This window comes from Urocitellus parryii, chromosome 4, assembly GCF_045843805.1.
Source record: "Urocitellus parryii isolate mUroPar1 chromosome 4, mUroPar1.hap1, whole genome shotgun sequence".
Classification (NCBI taxonomy): Eukaryota; Metazoa; Chordata; class Mammalia; order Rodentia; family Sciuridae; genus Urocitellus; species Urocitellus parryii.
The window spans coordinates 6,949,879-6,972,949 of NC_135534.1; the positions used below are offsets into that span (position 1 = coordinate 6,949,879).

General features: G+C 55.4%; 2 protein-coding genes across 2 annotated transcripts; one reads left to right on the forward strand and one right to left on the reverse strand.

Moving 5' to 3' along the window:
• The first annotated feature begins 2,513 nt into the window (after positions 1-2,513).
• Cd248 (CD248 molecule) lies at positions 2,514-5,021 on the forward strand. The gene has a single exon (XM_026396465.2). The coding sequence runs from the start codon at positions 2,517-2,519 to the stop codon at positions 4,833-4,835; it is 2,319 nt and encodes a 772-aa protein (XP_026252250.2). The 5' UTR covers positions 2,514-2,516; the 3' UTR covers positions 4,836-5,021.
• A 13,393-nt stretch (positions 5,022-18,414) lies between these two features.
• Positions 18,415-21,934, reverse strand: Tmem151a (transmembrane protein 151A). The gene is made up of 2 exons (XM_026396708.2): positions 21,860-21,934; positions 18,415-19,746 (listed from the first exon to the last, which is right to left on the reverse strand). The coding sequence occupies exons 1-2, from the start codon at positions 21,932-21,934 to the stop codon at positions 18,415-18,417; spliced, it is 1,407 nt and encodes a 468-aa protein (XP_026252493.2).
• Between the last annotated feature and the right edge of the window lie 1,137 nt (positions 21,935-23,071).

Genomic DNA, 23,071 nt, shown 5'->3' on the forward strand with positions numbered 1-23,071 from the left:
GCTAGCCTCAAACTTGCAATCCTTCCGCCTCATCTTCCTGAATTACTGAGCTAAAAAAACCTGGGCCCATTATCCCCATATTGTAGATAAGAAAAATGGAGGCCCAGAGAGGGTCAGTGACTTCCCCAAAGTCACACAGCAGATTAGATTATAGGTGTGTGCCACCATGCCTGCCTGGTCCACTGTGTGTGTGTGTGTGTGTGTGTGTGTGTGTGTGTGAGAGAGAGAGAGAGAGAGAGAGAGAGAGAATGAGAGTGTGTATAGCTGGGGACTCAACACAGTTTCACACATGCTAGGCAAGTATCCTAACACTGAGCTACATCTCCAGCCCTGACCTACATTTTCAAAGGATCCCTCTGGCAGGGTGGCGAGGGCAATAGAAAGTTAGGAGGTCTGGGGGTGGGAGGTGGCGTGTAAGGCTCTAGATGGGTGATGCTAGTGGCATGGCCAGGGGTGGGTGGCAAAGATGGTGAGAAGTGCTCAGATTCCGGGTCTATTTTGAAAACAATGCTAGCAGGATTTGCCGAGACTGGATGTGGGGTGTGGGAGAAAGAGACAAGTCAAGGATGAGCTCAAGGTTTTGGGCCTAGGCCAAAGGAAGGGTGAACTGCACCATATTGACTTTTCTTTCCTGAGAAGGGGAGTAGTTCTGTGTGCTTCCCAGGTGTGCACCCTGTAAGAAGGAACTTCCAGGCACATGGCATGCATTTCAAAAGCCCTGGTTCTCAGACACTAGCTAGGACTGAAGGCCTCACCCAGGTTTGTTGGGAAGACTGAGGAACATATGTTTCATGCTCACTGCTGACAGAGCACATTTGCAAATAGTGATGATACAATATCCCAGCTGAGCTAAAAAAAAAACTGGGCCCATTATCCCCATATTGTAGATAAGAAAAATGGAGGCCCAGGGAGGGTCAGTGACTTCCCCAAAGTCACACAGCAGATTAGCAGCACAGCAGGAAGCTAGACCAGGGCAGTGTCCTATGGGGCAGTGTCCTCCACAGCCTCACCTCAGATTCAAACATCTGCTAAGAACATCTGCCAAAGTCATATACCTGTAGTCCCAGCTACTCAGAAGACTGAGGCAAGAGGATCACTTGAGCCCAGGAGTTTGAGGGAGGATGTTCCTAGGCAACGTAGCAAAAACCATCTCTTAAAAAACAATAAATAAAATAAATAATCCTGTAATCCCAGAAGCTCAGGAGACTGAGGCAGGAGGATGGTGGGTTCAAAGCCAGTCTCAGCAAAAGTGAGGCGCTAAGCAACTCAGAGAGACCCTGTCTCTAAATAAAATATAATATACAAAAAGAATACAGTGGGTGTGCATGGGTTAATCTTTCAGCTGGCTCCCCAGGGGCCATCCTGGGTGACCAGCTTGGCTCAAGTTCCTCCAGAGGCCTCCAGGAGAGACAGGAAGAGGACCCCCACCAGGCCTGAGCAGCGGGCCCTGGGGGCAGGAAGGGGGCTCCACGAGGTGATGCCTATGTCATATACATGCAATGTGTCCTTGCGTGCCCTGTGCCCATACATGGCTGTGCACTGGTCCCCTGGCAGCCAGTCCCGCTCACCCAGAGTGTAGCCCAGCCCCCACCCAGCCCCTAACCCACTGCACCCTGCAGCAGGAGCCCAGAGAGGCATTTCCTGTTTGGGGGCCTCCTCCTCCCCCTCTAAGCCCAGGTTCCCAGGGCCCCGGGCTGAGCAGGGGTGGAGGGAAGACAGCCCTGGTCCCTCTCCCTCCCCTCCCCCTTAAGCTGGCCTAGCTGGAGCCCGAAAGCTTGAGGGTGGGGTGAGTTGAGGAAGGGGCGGTTGAGGAGTCCCGCGCCTGGGTTGTCGAGGTGGTTGTCAGGGCCTGCACAGGAATCCCAGGGACTTGAGGGGTTAGGCCACGTAGGATGCCACACCATTTTGGAAGGTGCACCTAAGGGATGCAGCACGTCAGGCGGACTCTGCGCGTGGGCTGGGGTCCACAGGCCCGCGTGGGCCCGGGCGAGGTGCGGGGCTTGGCTGGGACAGACACGCAGGGTGCCCACGCGCCCTTGCTCTCGCGTGGGGAGGGGGAGAGAAGCCAGCGCCTGTGCGACGTGAGCGGGGCGCCGGGAGCAGGTTGGGCTGTGAGACCGTTCAGGGCTGGGTTGAGCTTGGAGTGTCCTGATTCGGGTCCCTGCGAGTGTCGGGGACGCGACCTCACCCCGTGGCCTGAGCCCGCTCTGGGGTTCGCTGGGGACCTCGGAGGGTCGGGCTGCCTCCGGGCAGGCGTTGCCCTCTCCCGGGACTCCCCGCCCCGCGGGCCCCGGGGCGCCAGCTAACGCGCCTCTCCCCCTCCTCCGCCCCACCCGGAGCCCCCACCCCACTGCTTCCTGCTCCCCCGGCCCCGAGGGAGCGGGAGCCGGGAGCTGGCCGCGGCCCCAGGCCGCTCCTTACAAGGCCCGCCCCCGGCCCGCCCGCCGGAGGCCCCGGCCCCTCCCCCTGTCAAGAGCCGCCGCGAGCCGGGGCCGGGCCAGTCGGGGGGCGTCGCGATGCTGCTGCGCCTGCTGCTGGCCTGGGCGGCCGCGGTGCCCGCGCTGGGCCAGGACTCCTGGGACGCCGAGCCCCGCGCCGCCTGCGGTCCCGGCAGCTGCTACGCGCTCTTCCCGAAACGCCGCACCTTCCTGGAGGCCTGGCGGGCCTGCCGGGAGCTGGGGGGCGACCTGGCCACGCCACGGACCCCCGAGGAGGCCCGGCGCGTGGACAGCCTCGTGGGCGCTGGCCCCACCAACAAGCTGCTGTGGATCGGGCTGCAGCGGCAGGCCCGGCAATGCCAGCAGCAGCGCCCGCTGCGCGGCTTCACGTGGACCACGGGAGACCAGGACACGGCCTTCACCAACTGGGGCCAGGCTGCCCAGTTAGGGCCCTGCCCGGCCCAGCGCTGTGTGGCCCTTGAGGCTAGTGGTGAGCATCGCTGGAAAGAGGGCTCGTGCACGCTGCCCGTGGATGGCTACCTATGCCAGTTTGGCTTCGAGGGAGCCTGCCCGGCGTTGCCAGATGAAGCTGGCCAGGCCGGCCCAGCTGTCTACACCACCCCCTTTCACCTGGTCTCCACCGAGTTCGAGTGGCTGCCCTTTGGTTCTGTGGCCGCCGTGCAGTGCCAGGCTGGCAGGGGAGCCTCTTTGCTCTGCGTGAATCAGCCTGAGGGTGGTGTGGGCTGGTCCCAGACTGGGCCCCTCTGCCCAGGGACTGGCTGTGGCCCAGACAACGGGGGCTGTGATCACGAGTGTGTGGAGGAGGAGGATGGTCATGTGTCCTGCCGCTGCTCCGAGGGCTTCCGGCTGGCAGCAGATGGGCACAGTTGTGAGGACCCTTGCGCTCAAGCCCCTTGCGAGCAACAGTGTGAGCCTGGTGGGCCACAAGGCTACAGCTGCCACTGTCGCCTGGGCTTCCGACCAGCAGAGGATGAGCCCCACCGCTGTGTGGACACGGATGAATGCCAGATCGCGGGTGTGTGCCAGCAGATGTGTGTCAACTATGTTGGTGGCTTCGAGTGCTATTGCAGTGAGGGTCACGAGCTTGAGGCGGATGGCATCAGCTGCAGTCCCGCAGGGGCCATGGGCGCCAGGGCTTCCCAGGACCTTGGTGATGAACTGCTGGATGATGGGGAGGAAGAGGATGAAGATGAGGCCTGGGAGGTCTTCGATGGTGGCTGGACAGAGATGCCTGGGATCATGTGGATGGAGCCTACACAGCCTCCAGATTTCGGCCTGGCCTATAGACCCAGCTTCCCAGAGAACCGAGAGCCCAGGAGACCCTACCCTGAGCCCACCTGGCCACCCCCGCTCAGTGCCCCTAGGGTTCCCTACCAATCCTCCGTGCTCTCTGCCACTGGGCCCATGGTAGTTTCTGCTACACGCCCCACACTGCCTTCTGCCCGCCAGACCCCTATTATCTCTGCCACATATCCACCCCTGAGCCCTGCCCATCAGCCCCCCTTGGCCCCTGCCACACGCCCTGCTGTGCCCCCTGACCACCAGCTCCCCATGATTGAGACCAACTATCCAGATCTGCCCACTGCCCACCGGCCCCGAATTAACTCTGTCACTTACCCAGCACAGCCCCCTGCCCATCAGCCTCCCATGTTCTCAGCCAAATATCCCAAACTGTTCCCTGGCCACCACTCCCCCATGTTTCCAAATACCCAGGTATCAGATTCCCAGACCACCACTCATTTTCCTGGAATCCCGTCTAACCCTGTCCCTCTTGACACCACCCCCAGTGCCCATCAGTCCCCTCTGGCCCCAGATGTTCTAGTTCTTAGAACCCAGGCTCCCCAGCTGTCCATCATCCCTACTGTCCAGCCTTCTCTGCTCCCCACCTCCAGGTCCCCTGTGACCCCTGCCTATCAAGTCCCTGTGCCTGCTGTCACCCAATCCCCAGCTCTCTCCACTCCCTTCCCTCCTCAGACCCCTCCTAACCAGACCTCACCCATCATCCCTGCACATCCCCATTCCAAAGCCCCCCAGGTCCCAAGGGAAGGAGGCTCCAGTCCCAAGTTGGCCCCATGGCTGCCCTCAGTGGCACCTACAGCAGCCCCAACACCCTTGGCAGAGGCTGGTCTGGCAGGTCGAAGCCAGAGGGATGACCGATGGCTGCTGGTGGCACTCCTTGTGCCCACATGCGTCTTCTTGGTTGTCCTGCTTGCACTGGGCATTGTGTACTGCACCCGCTGTGGCCCCCATGCACCCAACAAGCGTATCACTGACTGCTATCGCTGGGTCACCCATGCCGGGAGCAAAGGCCCAACGGAACCCATGCCCCCCAGAGACAGCCTCACAGGGGTACAGACCTGCAGAACCAGCGTGTGATGGGGCACAGATGTCCCCTGCAGGGTAGGGGGAAGGGACATGCGCTGGACACATGGCTGGGGCTGCACCAGAGACCCATGGGGGGCTATCCGGCTGGACAGAAGGCTTCCTGCTCACTGGGCTCAGCACTCATGGCAGAGGACACACCAAGGCCCTCAGGACCTCAGGGGGTGGGTGCTGGGATCTTCTCCAATAAATGGGGTGCCAACCTCACTCAAAGCTCTTGGCCCCCATTGATGCCTGAGGGGAGGGTCTGGGAGGACTCAGGAAAAAAGGAATGGCTCTTCCTTCGGTTTGTCTAGGTAAGGTAAGACCTCTTAAGGGAGAGGACTTCGGAGAATTCTCAGGGAAGGAGGAGTCCAGAGAGGGTAGAGACTTGCCCATAGTCACACAGCAAGCCTGGGAATCTGAGGTTTGGCATGGAGAGAATTCTATATTTGTTCCTCTTTATTTACCAAAACTCCAAGAAAGTGGGACCGAATCTGGGGGAGGGTCCTGAGATTACGGCTTCTGTTGAACTATAGCCAAACTGGGATTTAGGGGAAGACTCTGGGGCTGGTGAATCAGGAAAGTAAGGGGGCATTTAGGGGCTGAGTTTCTCCTAACTTTCTTCTGAACATCCGCTTCCCTCTTCCCAGGCTGCCCAGAAACTGGGGCCTGGTACTTAGGGACACCCAAGGATGCTGAGGCCCTTGGGTTGTGGGTGCTCTTGGAGGCTCCTACCTCCTGCTCTGGGGAAGCTGAGATGGAAAGAGAGCCCAACTCAAGAAAGAGGTCCCAGATCAGCTCCCCAGCAGCCTCAGGAGTAAGAGGGACCCCTAGGGATCCCACTTTGCTCTTCTCGCTTGTGGAATGGGGGTGGTGCCGGGTCTGAAAAACTCAGCAGGGCCCAGCTTGAGCGAGGGTGCAGGCTCATCAGGACTGCGGTGTCCCAGGAACTGGAGTATAGGCAGGTCAAAGATCACAGCGTGTGGGGTAACCTCCCTCCTGCTGGGCTCACAGCCTTGGGGGGAGGGGGCGGGACCTGGGCCAGGGTGGCGCCGGTTCCCACTGCCTCTGTAATTTTTCGGTTTCAGTCTCTGGGGCCTCTAATTAAGAAGGGGCAAAGCCGCCACCACCACCCGGGCAGGCGAAGAGGGGTGGCCCAATGCCCCTTTTCTACCTGGAGCACTTTGACACCCTCTGGCTCAGGGACTGGGCCCCAGGCGGCCAGGAGAGGAGGGCCCGGAGCTGTGGACTAACGAGGGAGGGGGGGTGTAGAGGGGGCGGAGGGAAGGCTACGCACCGCCCCTGGCCGCCCGCTCTCACGTTCCCCTAACTCAAACCAGACGCCCCCGCCAGATACTGCCCAGCTTTTAACCTCCCAGATGCCGCCAGGGAGGTCTGCTGTATGGGGCCGGGAGTCGCAGGGCTGCTCAGACGCCTGGGTCTGGGAAGGAGGTGTGGGCGAAGACTGGGGAATGGCAAGATCTCCCGGGACGCAGACTGTAGCTCACTGTAGTTCCCTCAGCTGACCCGGGGCAGGGGTTCTAGAATGCCCCGAGGGCAAGAAGGAGTTAAATGGACTGCAGTTGGAGGGGGGAAGGGAATAGGGAAGGGGGCCCAGAGCCGGCTCTTTGTCATCCGGTAATGAGCACCAGATGCGGAGCTGCGTGCGGGCCTAAACAGACGGCCTCCCAGGGCAGAGCCCCCGCTAGCGCCGAGCCCTGGCTCCTCCCAGACCCAGAGCTGGCTCTCAGGCCCCGCCCAACCCAGGAGCCGCCCTGGAGCCCGGCGCTATCAGCCCCGCCCCTTGAAGCCACGGGCCACGCCCACCCCTGCTGTCTGGAGACCCCCTAGGGAGCGGGCCAGAGCCCCGCCCCCAAAGCCTCAAGACGTGTCCGCCTACCAGCTCAGAGATTCCTACGGAATTATTGCCCCGCCCCTCTGACCTATCAGTCCCGCCTACCAACACCATAGGCCCCGCCTCCTCGGGTGGGTCCGAAGACTGGCAGAGCTACCAGTCCTGGATTCCTGGAGGTGCGACTCTATCCAGACTTTACATACGCTGTCGCAATTATTTGCCCTAACACGACTGCAGGCTCCGCCCTTCACAGAACCTGAGGCTCCGCAGCAGAGATATTAACTCTGTCCAGGAGAGACGACGCAAACTCCGCCCTCCAGGGAAACGTGCGAAGTTCCCCTTCAACTCTTCCGCAGGTTCCGCCCCCGGCTACAGGCCCCGCCCCTTCACCCCGCAGATCCCGCGCAGGAATTCGGGCCACGTACAGCTCCCCCACTTCACACAGGTGAGGGCTCGCCTACACAGAGCCCCTCCTCTTGGGTCCGCCCACTGAAGATGCCCACAAGTCCCGCCTTCGACAGTCCCTTAAAATCCGTGCACTCTCCGGCTGGAGTGGTGTCTCGGTGGTAGAGCACTTGCTTAGCATGTGTGAGGCCCTGGGTTCGATTCTCAGCACCGAATATAAAAAAATGAATAAAATAAAGGTCCATCAACATCTAAAAAGACATTTAAAAAATATCCGCCCACTCTCCACAAGCTGCGCACAAATACGCTCCAGGTAGAGAACGAAGCCCAACCACTCTCCCAGCCACGCTTCCAGCGAATGCACAACTCCTCCCACACTTCTGGGGAGGCGAGCCTCGCCCACTCGGGCGGCTGGCTTCCCTACCTCCAGGGTAGGCCCAGACCCGCTAGTCGTCCCAAATCCTCATCTTTGACCCGGATGCTCCAAACTCGGTCCTGGCGCCCTCTCCTTCCTACACTCACCGGATCCGTCAGATTCCCATTCTCTGGACGTCTGTGAATGAGTCTTTAGCGCCACCTGTCTTTGGCACCGCGGACTTACAGCCACTGGGAAAGGCCTTACTCAGGCCTTTTTCCCAGAGTACACCAATTGCTCAGTAATTGGCTGCTTGATTTGTTAAACGTTAGTGTTACTTAAAAATCTGCTGACTCCCTCGCCTCCCCTGGCAGGATAGGCACCTTTCGTGCTTTTTAGAAGTCCGTCCCGAGGGGTCTTCACATGGGCTGACATGGCACTGAGAGTCTTTAAAGTGGCTGGTGGGACTCTGGGTGACCCTCTCCCAGGAATCCTGTTCTTAGGAATGAAAGCACAGCTTCTCACCTGGGAACCCAGCATTCCTAGCGCTGGGTTTCCCTTCTCCCCAGCCACCGCTCCACAGAGTGGGGACTTTCCCTAGGGGGCTGGTTTGGCTATGTGGGTTTGGGCCAGAAGCCTTGCTTGAAAGTTGAAGGTCGTGGTTTTTAGGGACGTTGATGTCAAACAGTGCTTCAGACCTTTCTTTCAGTGCTCATCCTGATATCTGAAAATTTTCTCTGGGTCACTCCTTCACTATAGAGGGGACTCTGGAGGGCAGGAGAAAGGTTCAGTCCTAGGAGCATTACAGGGACAGAATGGGTACTACAGGGGTGGAATGGGGACTGTCACCTGCTAAGCTCCTGATGGGCACCACCTTTCCTCCCTGCTGTAGGCACTAGGTGGCCCATGCATGCCAACCTTGCCCACAGCCATCTGTGGACAACCTCAGGCTTGAGGAGTGGAGTTCTTCCCACTACAAATGGCAGTAGGGTTTGGTGCCAAAGAACAGTGAAAATAACCGTATATACTTGCAGTACTTAGTATGCCCAGTCCTATTCTCAGGGTTTAACGTGTCTTAATCCATCTAAAATCCATAACGATCTCCATTCTTAGTAAGTGTCATTCTCTTCACAATTTACAGACGTGGAAGCTGAAGGTACTCAGCCATCTGCCCTGGTTGACCCGATTAGGAAGCAGAGGTTTGAACTCAGGCACATCCTGGGATCGTCACTCCTATGACAGAGCCAGGCCAGACCCGACAGCCAAGTCCCTAAAAAAAAAAAAAAAAAAAAAGCCCACCTCTTGGAAACTAGCTCTTACAGGTGAGACTCTCGGGCAGGCTGATGATACTGGACTTGGGCAGGAGAGGAAGATTTCCCCCTCAGGAGGAATTGGTCATCTGTGGTTTGGGTGGGTGATGCTATTAAACAAGATGATGAGCTGTAGTTTCAGAGCACCTGGCAGCCCATAGCTTGGTGTGGTTTCAGTGAGTTCAGGGAGGTTTCACCAGGAGGTCTACCAGCACAGTGGCAGGAGCCAGCACTCTGCATTTTGTGGCCTCCGATGGCTTCCAGCACCACTACTTGATGACTGACGAAACTTCATCAAATTCCCTAATGGTTCTGTGGTTGCCTTCTGATCTGAAAAATGGGGATGCTCTAGAAACTATCATAACCACAATGATCTGTCACTCATCCATCTGTTCATTCATCTATCCAGTATTTAATGAGACTCTATTATTCTTCACAGACTCCACTAGGGATCAGGATACAAAAGTGACCAAGAGGAGAGCAGTGCTCATGCACAGTGAGACCACTTAGGGTACTGCCCAGGCAAGAGAGGATGGTGATGTGAACTTTGGCAGCTGAGGTGTTGGAGTGGGAGGAGACACCAAAACCAAGAGGAGACACGAACAGGACCCAGCGGCTGACTGAATGTGGACAAGAGGCCAACAATGGCTGTGGGGCTAGACTCATCCCCTGGGTGGCTCCATTCACAGAGGAGACATAGGAGAGGCCACTTTGGGGAGACAGCATGATACGGTCAGTACTGTGGTTTTGATGTGCTTTGTCCCCGTTAAATCTCACATTGAAATTTTATTCCTAATGTAACAGTTTTGAGAGGTGGTGAGGCCCTCTGAGAAGTACTGGGATCATGGGGGTGGACTAAGGTAGTTGCTTTGGGATATATAGAGTCTCATCCAGGTGGACTCTCCCCAAAACTCCCATCCATACATACCTGAATTGGGAGCTCAAAACAGAGTCAAGGTTGAAAATACAGATGTGAGTTTCCATCATGCCTGCCAGGAGGGTCCCAGAAACTGCCAGTGCTGCCACCTCAGATAGTGAGTCCTAACACTCCCACCCTTGGCTTTCCAGTTTGGCTGGGGAAACAGATGTTCTTAGTCTGCTTTCTGTTGGTATCACAGAATACCACAGCTCAAGTATTTATAAACACTAGAGGCCAGGAAGTCCAAAATCAAGGTGCCAGCATCAGGTCAGGGCCTTCTTGCAGCACCCTAACATGATGGAGGGTGTAGCATGGGGACACAGCTAGCTGCTCGCTGAGTCTCTCTTCCTCTTCCTATAAAGCCACAAGGGGATCCCAAACTCATAACTTCACCTAACCCTAATTACTTCCCCAAGGCCCTACCTCCAAATTCATATATCATCAGCATATGAATTTGGAGAGGTAGAGGGAGATATGAAAAGCCTGTTTGGAATTACAAGTTGAGCATTCCTCATCCAAAAATCCTCAATCAGGATGCTGCAAAATCTGAAAGTTTTTGTGTGCCCACCTGATGCACAAGTGGACAATCCTGGGCTTGTCTATAAAATTACCAGCTGGCTATGTGTAAATAGCATATATGAAACATAAATGAATTTCCTGTTCAGACCCTGATTTAAGCCTGATAGCATAGTTTCTTATTTAATCCTCTGACAGCCCTCTGAAGCAAGTAGAGTCTATTGTTATCTACCACTTTACAGATGAGAAGTCTGAGGCAAAAAGAGGATAAGTGACTTGCCTTGGTCACTGAAGAGTTGTAGAGGCAGAGTCAGGATTCCCTCTAACTCAAGGGTCTGCACCTATAGCCTTTTGCCTCCCATGACTTTAATTCTGGTAGAAGAAACATTAAAAAAAAAAAAAAAAAAACTCATGGATTTGTAATCTGGGCTAAGTGGTGCATGCCTGTAATCCCAGCAATTTGGGAGACTGAGGCAGTTGGATGGCAGGTTCAAGACCAGCCTTGGCAAACTTTTTATTTTAAAATAAAAAAGACTGGGTATGTAGCTCAGTGATTAGGCATCCGAGTTCAATCCCCAGTTCCAAACAGAAAAGCAAATCCCCATGCATTTGGAATCACAAATAATCATAACTTATGGTGAGCAGCAGAAAGAACAGGGAAGGGAGGGCTGGGGGTGTGGCTCAAGCGGTAGCGCGCTCGCCTGGCATGCGTGCGGCCCGGGTTCCATCCTCAGCACCACATACAAACAACCATGTTGTGTCCGCCAAAAACTGAAAAATAAATATTAAATAATTCTCTCTCCTCCCTCCCCCCCCCCTCTCTTAAAAAAAAAAAAAAAAAAAGAACAGGGAAGGGAGCTGAGTGAAGACACCATGGAGGGCTAGGGATGTGGCTCAAGCGATAGTGTGCTCGCCTGGCATGCATGGGGTGCTGGGTTCCATCCTCAGCACCACATAAAGATGTCGCGTCCACCAAAAACAAAAAATTTTAAAAAAGAAAGAAAGATATTGTGTCAACCAAAAAATAAATATAAAAAAAAAAAAAGACACCATGGAGTTGACCAACCAGGGGTCACTTGAGACTGTCTGTTGGAGTCCTGGAGATGGAATTTCATTTATCTCTTTTTTGTGTGTGTGGAGGGGAGTACCGGGGATTGAACTCAGGGGCACTCAACCACTGAGCCACATCCCCAGCCTATTGTGTATTTTATTTAGAGTCAGGGCCTCACTGAGTTGCTTAGTGCCTCGCCATTGCGGAGGCTGGCTTTGAACTCACGATCCTCCTGTCTTTGCCTCCCTAGCTGCTGGGATTATAGGCATGTGCCACCGTGCCTAGATGGAATTTCATTTCTAAATCACTACCATTCTGATTAATAGGGGTGGGGGCCTTGGAGTCTGAAGCAAGCTGGGGCCTTGGGGTGGCTAGGAGATGGGAGCAGGGTAGGGCAGTGTTTTGTGGGTAGAATCCTGGGTGACTGATTTCTTTAGGGGTGGAGAGGGAGATGGTCAGGGCTGAAATGTGACAACTTCTAGATCTTCAAAATAATCTATTTGGAGCAGGTGTAGTGGTACACACCTGTAATCCCAGTGCCTTAGGAGGCTGAGGCAGGAGGATCACAAGTTCAAGGCCAGCCTCAGCAATTTAGCAAGCAACCTAGTGAGACCCTGTCTCAACATTTAAAAATATAAATAAAATTAAAATTTAAAAAGAAATCTAGCTGGAGTTGGGGGAGTGGGCTATGAAGGGAGTGAGCTGTGATAAGGGGAAGTTGGAGGGTTTGCAGGTGGGTGTTGGCCTTAGCATTGGATGTGCACAAATAACCCTTAGCACTGGATGCACGCTACTCAGGAGGCTGAGGCAGGAGAAGTGCAATTTTGAGGCCAGTCTTAGATCCATCTCAAAAAAAATTGAAAAAGGGCTGGAGTTGTAGCTCAGTGGAAGAGTGTCCCTGGATTGGATCCCCAGTACCTTAAAACCAAACCAAAGGAAGCTAAAAAAGGAGGGGGAGGAAGAGGGAGGAATGATTGTTACACAGGTGTCCTGCTGAAGCAGCTGGCGGGCTGGTGGTGCCATCTACTGAGACAGAAGACAGATAGGAGTGGCATGGGCACAGGTGGGGTTGGGATCCAGGGCTCTGTTTGGAGCAGGCTGCATGTAGCCCCGTCAAGCTTCAGTCAGGGGAGGCAGAGGCCTCTGGGATTTGACAGCAAGGCCCTGCACCCTCCCTAAGGACTAATTCTCTTCTTGAGGATGGTTTCTTTTTATTTTTATGTTTGTGGTACTGGACATTGAGCCCAGTGGTGCTCTACCACTGAGCTATACTCCCCAGACCTTTTTATTTTTAATTTTGAGGCAGAATCTTGCTAAGATGCCCAGACTGGCCTCAAACTTGTGATCTTCCTGCCTCAATATCCTGGGTTACCACCGCCCCCTGCTCTTGAGAATGGTTTTAAATGGAATACCTTGGCTTGAGGTTGGTTCCAAGAGAGGTCCAACATGGGAACAGGAAACATCAGGAGACTTGAGGTGGCAGCTGACCTTCAAACAAGGGGGGTTCTGGATCCCTTCTCCCCTACATGTGCAGACCCAGTGCCCTCCCTCATGACGCTCCAGAGCCTTCTATCAGTGACTATAGCAAGTAACAAATCATCCCAAAATGTAGTGGTTTAAAACAATAAGGATGTCTTATTTCTCACCATTCTGGAGGCCAGCAATTTGGACTGGGATCCGCTATTCTCACTTGGGGCTGCTCCTGAGGCTGTGTCATCTGTGGCTCTGCTGCAGCTGGAGGGTCTGAGACAGCCTCAGTCCCTGCTCCGGGGGCTGAGCTGGCTCGTGGCTGGGACCTCAATTCTCCACCTGGCTTCGAATCTCCCAGGAGGCCAGGCTGGGTGTCTTCCCAGCTTGGTGGTCTCAGGCTTCCAAGATGGTGAAGGGGGAAGCCTTGCAGTCTCTAAAGAGCCAGCCTTAAATGCCCAGTGTCGCTCCTCTCCACCACATTCTGAGGGTCAGAGTAAGTGAAGAAGCCCAGCCCAGACTTAAAGAGCAGGAAGATCGATTCTGCCTCTTGAGGAGAAGAGTTCCAAAGAATCTGTGGCCACATTTAACTTACTACAGGTCACTTGGCCCCCAGTTGGCTCATATCTAACATGCCACTGCCCTCCTCCCTCAAACCAGCATCATGAAAGAGTTGGTATTTGCCAGGTGTGGTAGCACACACCTGTAATCCCAGCTACTAAGAAAGGAGGATAACAAGTTCAAGGTCAGCCTGGGGCACTTGGAAAGACCCTGTCTCAAAATAGAAAACAAAAATTGCTGAGAATTTACCTCAGTGGTACAGAATCCCTGGGTTCAATGCCCAGTACCACAAAGTTTTAAAAAAAATGCAGACCACTCTATAGATGTCACTCAGTTAAGAATGACATTTGGCTTGGCAATTGACTAAATTTTAAAGAGGGCACTAACAGTTAGGCACGGTGGCGCACACCTGTAATCCCAGCTGCTGGGGAGGCCGAGGCAGGAGGATTGTAAATTCAAAGCTAGCCTCAGCAAAAGCAAGGCATTAAGTAACTCAGTGAGACCCTGTCTCTAAATAAAATACAAAATAGGGCTGGGGATGTGGCTTGGTGGTTGCATGCCCCTGGGTTCAATCCCCAGTACAAAAAAAAAAAAAAAAGAAAAGAAAAAAGATGGCACTAACATATCTCCCATCCACATGCTATTCTTACAATGTGATGATGACAAATCTCCATTAAGAGGTGGGATCATGTGTTCCCACCTCTTGAAACTGAATAGACCTTTTTTGGGGGGTACCGGGGATATAACTCAGGGGCAGCTGGCCACTGAGCCACATCCCCAGCCCTATTTTGATTTTATTTAGAGACAGGGTCTCACTGAGTTGCTTAGAAGCCTCGCAGTTGCTGAGGCTGGTTTGAAGTCGTGATCCTCCTGTCTCAGCCTCTGGAGCTGCTGGGATTACGCATGCACCACCGTGCCCAGTTTGAAACTGGGTAGACCTTTGTAACAACTTTGACCAATGGAAAGAGGCAGAAACTGTGCTGTGTGGCTTCTGATTAGAAGGAACAATAGTTTCATCCTTCCAGTATGCTTTTCCTGAGAACCTTGTCACCTGGTGTGAGGAAGCCCATGCCACACAGGGAGGCCCGGTGTGTCTGTCCAGCTTCTAGCCCTAGTTAGCCCTCAGCCATCAGTGAGTATCAGCTGCCAAACATGTGAGTGGATGCCTTCAGATGATCCCAGCCCCAGCTTTCCAGTCTTCCAGCAGAGGCCCTGGACATTGTGGAGCGGAGATAAGCAATCCTTGTTGTGCCTTGTCTAAATTCTTGACCCACAGAAGCCAGGGGAGAGCATGGTGATTATTGCTGTTTTAAGCCACTATATTTAGGATAATTTGTTATGCAGCAGCTGATAATTAATAAAATCTGCTGGTAATTACAGACAAGAAACAACTGTGACTTAAGCAAACAAAAATTTGACTTCTCTTTCTCAATAGCCTCTCAAAATAGGCAACCCAGATCCGATCCGCAAGCTCCCCTGGTGTCATCAGAAACCAGGATCTTTTATCTTCTGGTTCTGCTATTCTCAGCACATGGCTACGATTTTCAAGGTGACCTTCTGATCCAAGACAGCTGTTGGAATTCCAGCTACCACATATGCATTCCAGACTTAAGCAAGGAGGGAAGACGAAAGTTGTTTTCACCAATATTCTTTCTAATTCAAGAGCATTGTTGGTAATTCCTTCCGACACCTTCTGTTTTTATCCCATATCCTAGATTTAAATCACACAGTCACATGATCTGAAATAAAACCGGGGTTCTGTTGCTGAGGATGGGAGGAGAATATACAGCGGTCAAGGGGCAGTCAGATCTATGGGGTTGGAGCAAAAGATGGAAGAGGAACACCTTCCTTGTGGGGAGGAGCTGGAACCAGCATGTCTGCTTCCCTGCCCACTGCAGCCTTTAAAAAAATATTTTGATGATTGATTTAGTGCTACTGGGAACTGAACCCAAGGGCACTTGGCCACTGAGCTCCATCCCCAGCCCTTTTTATTTTGAGGCAGGATCTTGCTAAGTTGCTCAGGCTGGCCTCAAACTCTTCCAAATGGCTGGGATTATGGACGCACACCACTGCGCCTAGCTCCCACGTGAGCCTTCTTGAGTGTCTGGGCACCATAGGGTTTTCCACTTCAGTTACTTCTGAACAAAGAGGTGATTTCACTCCCAAAGTGAGGCAGTGGACTGGCACCCAGCAGAGCTCTGATCTCTAACTCCATCCTCTCACGTGGCCAACAGGCAGCTGCATTTTTGCCAAACACCCTAACATGCAGCCCTGATCTTATCACTTCCCTTCCCCAACTGCCTTCCACTAGTTTGTCCCACTTTAAAGACAAATTCTGGGCTGGGGATGTGGCTCAAGCGGTAGAGCGCTTGCCTGGCATGTGTGCGGCCTGGGTTAGATTCTCAGCACCACATAACAAACGAAAATGTTGTGTCCACCGAAAACTAAAAAATAAATATTAAAAAATTCTCACACTCTCTCTCAATTCTCTCTCTTTTAAAAAATAAAATAAAATAAAATAAAGACAAATTCTGGAGTTTGGAAAGGAAGCCACAGCAGATTCTTCCAGGGCTCTCTCCTACTACTTTCTTAGCACATCCTGCTTTGTGCCCTTTTCCCGGGACTTTGCTTAGGCACTGGCCCTGCCCAGAACACCTCTACCCTTGGGGAAATCCCATCCATTCTCAGTGCCCTTCTAGGCTGGCCCTTGTGGCACCTTTGTATAAATTAGAAGAGGGTGCCCTTTCCTCAAGCAGATACAGCTCCATGCTGGGACTTGCCCTTTAGCCCAGTGGCCTTGCACAGGAAACACCTCTAGCAGCCTTACGTATGAGGATGCCATTTCCAGGCAACTTTCTGAGGTTAGTGAGTGAGGCCATTCCCTTGTCCCTTATTCTTTTTTTTTTTTTTTTTTTTTTTTTTTTTTAGAGAGAGAGAGAGAATTTTTTAATATTTATTTTTTAGTTTTCGGTGGACACAACATCTTTGTTTGTATGTGGTGCTGAGGATCGAACCCGGGCCGCACGCATGCCAGGCGAGCGCGCTACCGCTTGAGCCACATCCCCAGCCCCTCTTTATTTATTTATTTATTTTGGATCCCATGCTGGCCTGCCCCAATTTGGGGCTGACAGTTTCCAGCTTTGTGTCCTCCAACCTGCTCAGTGTCCATCCCCAAAACTGGTAATAACTTCAATAGCCACAGGGGAACTGAACCAGAGTCACAGGCCACAGCTCTTCCCTTTGTCCTCAGCATGCCCAGCAGCAGAATGGAATCTTCCATTGAGCTGAAGGAGGGGTCAACTTGGACAGTGCCTTAGAAATGATCCAGGTGCTGGGGCAATGGTGAGTTGGGAGGCCAAGATCAAACTTGCCATCTTCTTCCTTGACCTTCCAAATGACTGTGCCCTTCCATTTCATATCTTTATTTAATCTGCACCTTCTCTGCCTCCTCCCTCCACTACCAGCCCCAGAGAAGGGGTGGAAGCCCCAGTTGGAAGGGAAGGGAAGGGACTACTCTCTCCTCCCTGGGGGAGGGACAGTGTCCCCTGGGCCAGGCCCCACTGATGGGAGAAGCAGTAGCACCCAGGGCAAGGCAAGGGCATTGTCTAAGAGGCTGAGACAGGAAGAGGCCAAGTTCAAGGCCAGCCTGGACAATTTAGCAAGACCTTATCTTAAAATTAAAAAATAAGGGCTGGAGATGTAGCTCAGTGGTAATATGCCCCTGGGTTTAATTCCCACTTGCAGGATGGATAGTGGGTGGAGTCACCTGCTCAGGGTAACTCAAAGCTGAGACTCAGGGCTGGGGCACAGCTCAGAGGCAGGGCAGGTGCTCAGTAGCAGGGGCCCTAGGGTCCATCCCCAGCACTACAAATAAACACAAACCCCTGAGTCTCAGAGGCCTCAGGCTGTGCCATGAGGGTCCCTTTCATCCTGCTCCTGAGAATGCTGGAGTCAAAATCTTGGTCCCCCACCCAGAATCCAACATTACACCTTGACCCAGGGTGGATATCCATCGTGTTTGCAGTGGTAACCTTGGACTCACCACTCAGGAATGCACAGAAGCCCTTCCATTCATATCTTTATTTAATCTGCACCTTCTCAGCCTCCTCCCTCCCCCACCGGCCCCTGAGAGGGGGTGGAAGCCCCAGTTGGAAGGGAAGGGACTACTCTCTCCTCCCTGGGGGAGGGGTGGTATCCCCTGGGCCAGGCTCCACTGATGGGAGAAGCAGTGGCACCCAGGGCAAGTCAAGGGCATCGTCCAAGAGGCGGTGGCCAGGGCCAGGGCCCCTCGGATGTCCTGGCTCCCTGTGTGTCCCATGGATCATCAGGAAGGTGAAGACAAGAAGCCTTGGGAGAAATGGGCACAAGGTTGGGGTGTATGCGTGGCTAACAGAGGCAGACAGGAACTTCAGGAGGCAGAGTGGAGCCCAGAAACTGTGGGGGGCCTAGTGGGAGCCCCAGGTCACAGGGGAGGGATCTGGGTGGGAGAGGGTGTATGGGCACTAGGGAGAAGAGCAGTATGGGCGAGACTGTGCTCCCAGAACCATGCTCCCAAAGGAGAGGGCTGCGTTGCAGGGTCAGATCAGGGACTGCCCTGGAGCAGAGGTGAGAGGGTGGGCAGGGAAGGACCTAGCATGTGAAGGGGGTGGGAAATTTGGGTGGGCAGTGGGGCCGAGGCCACCATGCTGCCTCCTCCAGCTCTTCTCTTTGGGGAGGCCAACCCAGTGGGCATGGCCCCAAACCTCTACATTGTGCTTCTGTGTTGCTGGAGGGCTCCCAACAAGGCCTCAGCCACGGCAGGAAGGAGCCCAGCATGCAGCTCTCTGTTGCAGGCTACAGTTGTCTCCAGGACTCCTCCTCTTTCCAGCCTTTCTGGAACCTTCCTCTCCTGTGCAATGTGCAGGGCCCCCAGGCCTGGTCCTCTGCCATTACAGGGAGTGGAAGGTGGTAGTTGGGGGGAACCATGCTGGGGATGGATATAGACTCAACATAGGTGGCATCCATTTCCCATGAATGACACAGGTCACTGCGCTTTAGTTTAGGGAACCCCGGCCCCGCCCCCACCCCTGATGTGTGGCTGGTCTGTTCTCCCTCGTGTTTTGGACAGTTATTCAGGTATCTCTGCCCATGGTGAGGGGTGGCTCTGGGGCTCTCAGAGTGCACCCTGCCCATCCCCCCGGCAGCCACTGTCCCCGTGGACAATGAGCACCGGGAAGTAAAGGGCATCCTCATAGCACGGTGGGCTTTCCAGGGGCTCCGTGTCCTCTCCGCGGCGCCCTAGTGGCCCCCCGCTCAGGCTGCGGAAGACCCCAGGCGTGGCCCGGCCTCCTGCACCCAGGGAAAGGCGGCTGCGGCTGAAGGGCAGGCGGGGCCCACTGGGCCGGGCAGGGGGCAGCGAGTTGCTGCTGACAGAGCGGCGACAGCGCTGGCAGCCGCGCAGGTAGGCGCCGGAACCGGCGCCCATGACCACAGCCTCTGAGTAACTGGGCACCAGCTGTCGGTTGGAGCAGATGTGCCACTCGAGCTCGGTGAAGTCCACCGTGGCCACACGGGAGAGAGGCGGCCCGCTGGGCACGGCCCCCGGAGGGGGCGAGCTGGCGCCGAACAGCTTCTCCACCTGGTAGTGCACGTGGGCGGTGCCATAGGCCGCCACCACGCGCAGTGGCCAGGACAGCGTGGCTGCTGACACCAGCCAAAAGACCCAGGCGCGCGCATACCAGGGCGGGCTGCGGGGGTCTGCGAAGACCATGAGGGACTCGCGGAAGTCCACATCCTTCAGGTGCATGCCCTCGCGGGCCTCCAGGTAGTCGTCCAGGCCCTCGTTGGCGCTGAAGAAGCGCGCGCGCTGCGTGAGGTACGAGGCCTCGGCCTCAGCGCTGCCGAAGCTGAAGCACTTGGTGAAGCGGAGGCGCGTGGCCGCATGATCGGCCAGGCCCACCAGCTCCTTGGAAACGTCGCGGACCCCGTGGGCAGAGTAGTCAAACTCGCCGCGTGCAGTGCGACTGTCGGCCCTCTCGTGGTAGACCTGCGTGGTGGTGTAGGCATCGCCGTTGCGGTAGCGGGTGATCTGGCGTGTGCGCCGCACGTAGTGGTAGCTGGTGGCCTTCCACCAGACGCAGGGCGGGGCCTGCTGTAGCCGGTGGATCAGAGCAAGCACGGTGTTGGCGTCCGTGCGAGGTGCCTGGCATGACCGCACGTGACAGTGCCAGCACTCAGCCAGGTAGAGGAGGTAGAGGAGGGAGACAAAGGCCAGTGGGATGTACAAGTAACCATCCGAGCAGGGGCTGGCCGGGTAGGTGGGTGGAGGACCCCCTGCCCCACGTGCCAAGGCTGCCTCGGGCCCCAGGACCAGACGTGGCACCGTGGCGAGGCGACACCAAGCCACCACAGCCCCGCAGGCATGGATGAGCAGTGTGAGGAGCAGGCACTTCCAGTGCGACTCCCAGCACAGGGAGCTTCCAAAGGACTGCTTCAGGGGCCGCTGCTGCAAGGTGGGCAGAGACAGGGAGGATGAAGTCAGGATGGAGCCCATGGTTGGGCCAGTCACCCTGCTTAAGCCCACCCTGCTCAGGTGGTGAAGGAAGTGGTGCCCCAGGACCACTGTGTAGAGCAGAAATTGAGGCTGTAAGGAATTGAGTCCACTGCTTCAGACCTTGCTTCTGGCCAGCCCAGTGCTACTGCAGGATTCAAACCCAGGCCCACCAGCTCTGAGCCTGTCTTCTACTGTGCTGGCTACTGAGAAAATTGAGTGCTGGTGGTTCTAGCTCTACCCTGATTTGCTGTGTGGACTTGGCCATATCCCTGCCCTCTCTGGGCCTTGACTCTTGGCCCTGGTGGTCTGGGAGGCCAGCCTGGCAGGGGCCCAAGGGTCCAATAGGATGAGCTTTGGAGTTTAACAGCCCAGGATCTGATGCTGCTCTGCAACTTACAGTATAAATTGGGCAGGTCCCTCATACAACCTGGACCTCAATTTCCTCATCTGTAACCTGGGGTTGTGAGGATTCAAGGAGATTGTAAGTGTGAAGATATTAGCACAGGGTCTGCCCAGGGGAATAAACATTATTACTGTTATCCTGAGACTCTCTCAGGTCCTTATTCCACTAGGGACAGCAGGAGACTTGGAGAGGCTTTTAAGTCAGTGAGAAAGAGGGAGAGCTGGGAGTGGGGGAGGTGTGAGTCTTGGGGTGGGGAGCAGATGGAGGGCCGCCCTCCACTCCCCATCTGTGCTAAGGGAGTGGGAGGGACACAGCTGCTGGGCAGCAGGGGCCACTCTCTGGCCCTAGGGCTTGGCCCACCCTCCTCAGCAGGGCTGCCAGCCTGGCCACCTCACCCCACAAGAGAGAAGAGGGTGGGGAGCATGGAGAAGAAGGTTAAAAATGGGCAGAAGGAAGCAGAAATAATAGAGGTCAGGTTATGTGGCCACATCTCCTACCCAGACCCACAAGGCCTTAAGGAGAGGAGAACTGGCTCCAGCCCCACCCAGGGCAGCCTATCTCCCTCACCCAATACCCAGCCCCACATGGCCAGTCAGGTGCACATACCACTCATCCACCTCCAACCAGTGTTTATCACAGACCCCTCCCCAAGGAGGAACACATGACCTGTCATCGAAGAAACATCAGGCCTTCACCTGTCCCTAAAGCACAAACCCTTGCAATCACATCAAGGTGCACACACATACCACCACCACCACCACCACCACCACAGCACATACACATGCACACACATGTCACATACTCTATAAATCCCAGAGACACACCAGACCTTCACCTCACCACATTGCACATGCCTCACCTCTACAGCAACCTGACACCCACACGGGCACTCCATGCCAAACCACAGACCCACCCATGACAGGACACATTCACACACATAGGCACTGCTGGGCAAAGACCCAAGCCAAGGGACCCACCAGATCCTCAAGTGACCATAGGGCACACAAGTCCCACCTACCCAAGTGTAGGGAACATACACACTGGAATTCTCACACACACCCCACACCTTCACTCACCACCGGCCACCATACCCCTCACCCCACGGCACAGGGTCCCTGCAGATCTTCCTGGCTAGGTTGGAGGAGGATCTTCCTGGGGGTTCCAGCAGGGTGACCCTTAGGCCTCACCAGAAGGAAGAAGGGGTACCGAGGCCGCCTCCCTTCTCATGGCCCTCTTCCCTCCCCCACCCCCAGGCCCCATCACTGCTGCTGCATTGCAGGCGCCGCCTGGCACCTCGTGAGCAGTTGAGCCGGGCTGGGGGCCTGACCCTGTGGCCCTGGGGGTGGGAGTCAGCATCCCAGGCTGTGCTGCGGCATGGGAACGCGTAGGGGCCAGGCGCTGACGTCACCGGACGGGCTAGGACAGTTGAGGGGGCGCCGAGGGTGGGAGTCGCCTCCCCACTTTCCTGCTCAGTCGCCCCACCTCTTGCCCGCCCTTAGGTCTGGGACCCCTGCCCAAATGCGGGCTTTCCAATGACGTCATTGGCTATAGGGGCTCCAGGATTTCCCTCTTCAACCCCCTTCCTGGGGGTCATCCCCTCTGCTAGTCCCCTTCGCCCGACTCCGGCCCCGGCTCGGGTCACCAGCCACCCAGCGCAGGTACCTCCTCCCGAAGCGGCTCGCCGTCCGGGATGAGCGCAGGCACCTCCCCACCGTCGCCACAGCCGCCCTCGGGCATGGTGTTCTGGCTGCTCCGGCGGCCCCGGCCCAGGCCCGGGGCATGATAGGGGGGACGCGGAGGGCTGCGGCGCGGCCCCGAGGGGCGTCCGCTCGGCTCGGCGGCCGCGGAGGGAGTGCGCCCAGCCCCAGCCAGAGCGCAGCGGCGGCGGCGGCGTTGGCGGTGCCCGGCGCCCCGCCCTCCGCTGACCCCGCCCCCGCGGCACCGGCGGCGCCGCCAGCAGCGCCTGGCACCGCGGGCTCTCCCCAGCCCCCCAGAAGCCGTCTGGGCTGCCGGACGCCTGGGAATTTCTCTGGTCACTCTCGCTCTTGCGACCTTGAGCAAGTCCTTGCTCTAAGACTCCTGAGTTGCCCAGGGCTGTAAAACCAAGAAGGTGAGTCTTGAAGATGTGTGGGTGCCCGATGCGTCCCATCTCTAAGGGGTAAGCCTAGAGCTAAGCCCACCCAGAACTCACCCTGGAAGCCTCATTTGTTGGGGCATTTATCATCCAGAAAGGCTTATGAGCCTCATCCACTGGGCAGTGGCGCTAGGCTCCTCTTACAGCAGGTGAGCTGGGGATTAGGATATTGGGGACCTTAGGCTGCAAGACCTTAGGCTAGCACACTTTACCCCCAAACTCAATTTTTCCATCTGAGAAATGGGGGTGGAAAAGTGCTGGAGTAAATTCACAAGCATTCATCAAGCCATGTGGGGCAGTGGGGTTTGCCCTTGGTGGGCCTCCTACATGAGGCCCCAGTGCTGCTCCTTGGCCCCTAACAGCCTCACATCCTCACACTGTGCTTTGGTCTGGGCCTTAACCCCAAGCTTACAATCAGTGGATGGAATATAGGAAGCTGCAATACTGGGTGAGTTATTTTGGGGTGTATGTTTAAGCAAAGGGATAATCATTTAAAGATGACATAACAGAGAGAATGTGTGTGGGGGGGGGCGGAGAGAAAGAATAGGTCTAGGGTTACATCCATTTACTTATTTATTTCATCCATTTATTTATGATTTATTTATGGTGCACAGATGTTTATTGGGTGTCTTCTATATGAAACTACCATGCTTGGCACTGGACCTGGGGAGACAACTGTAGGAGTGGACAGTGAAAAAGGCTCTGTCCTCACAGCACCTACATCCAGGGCAAACTGAATG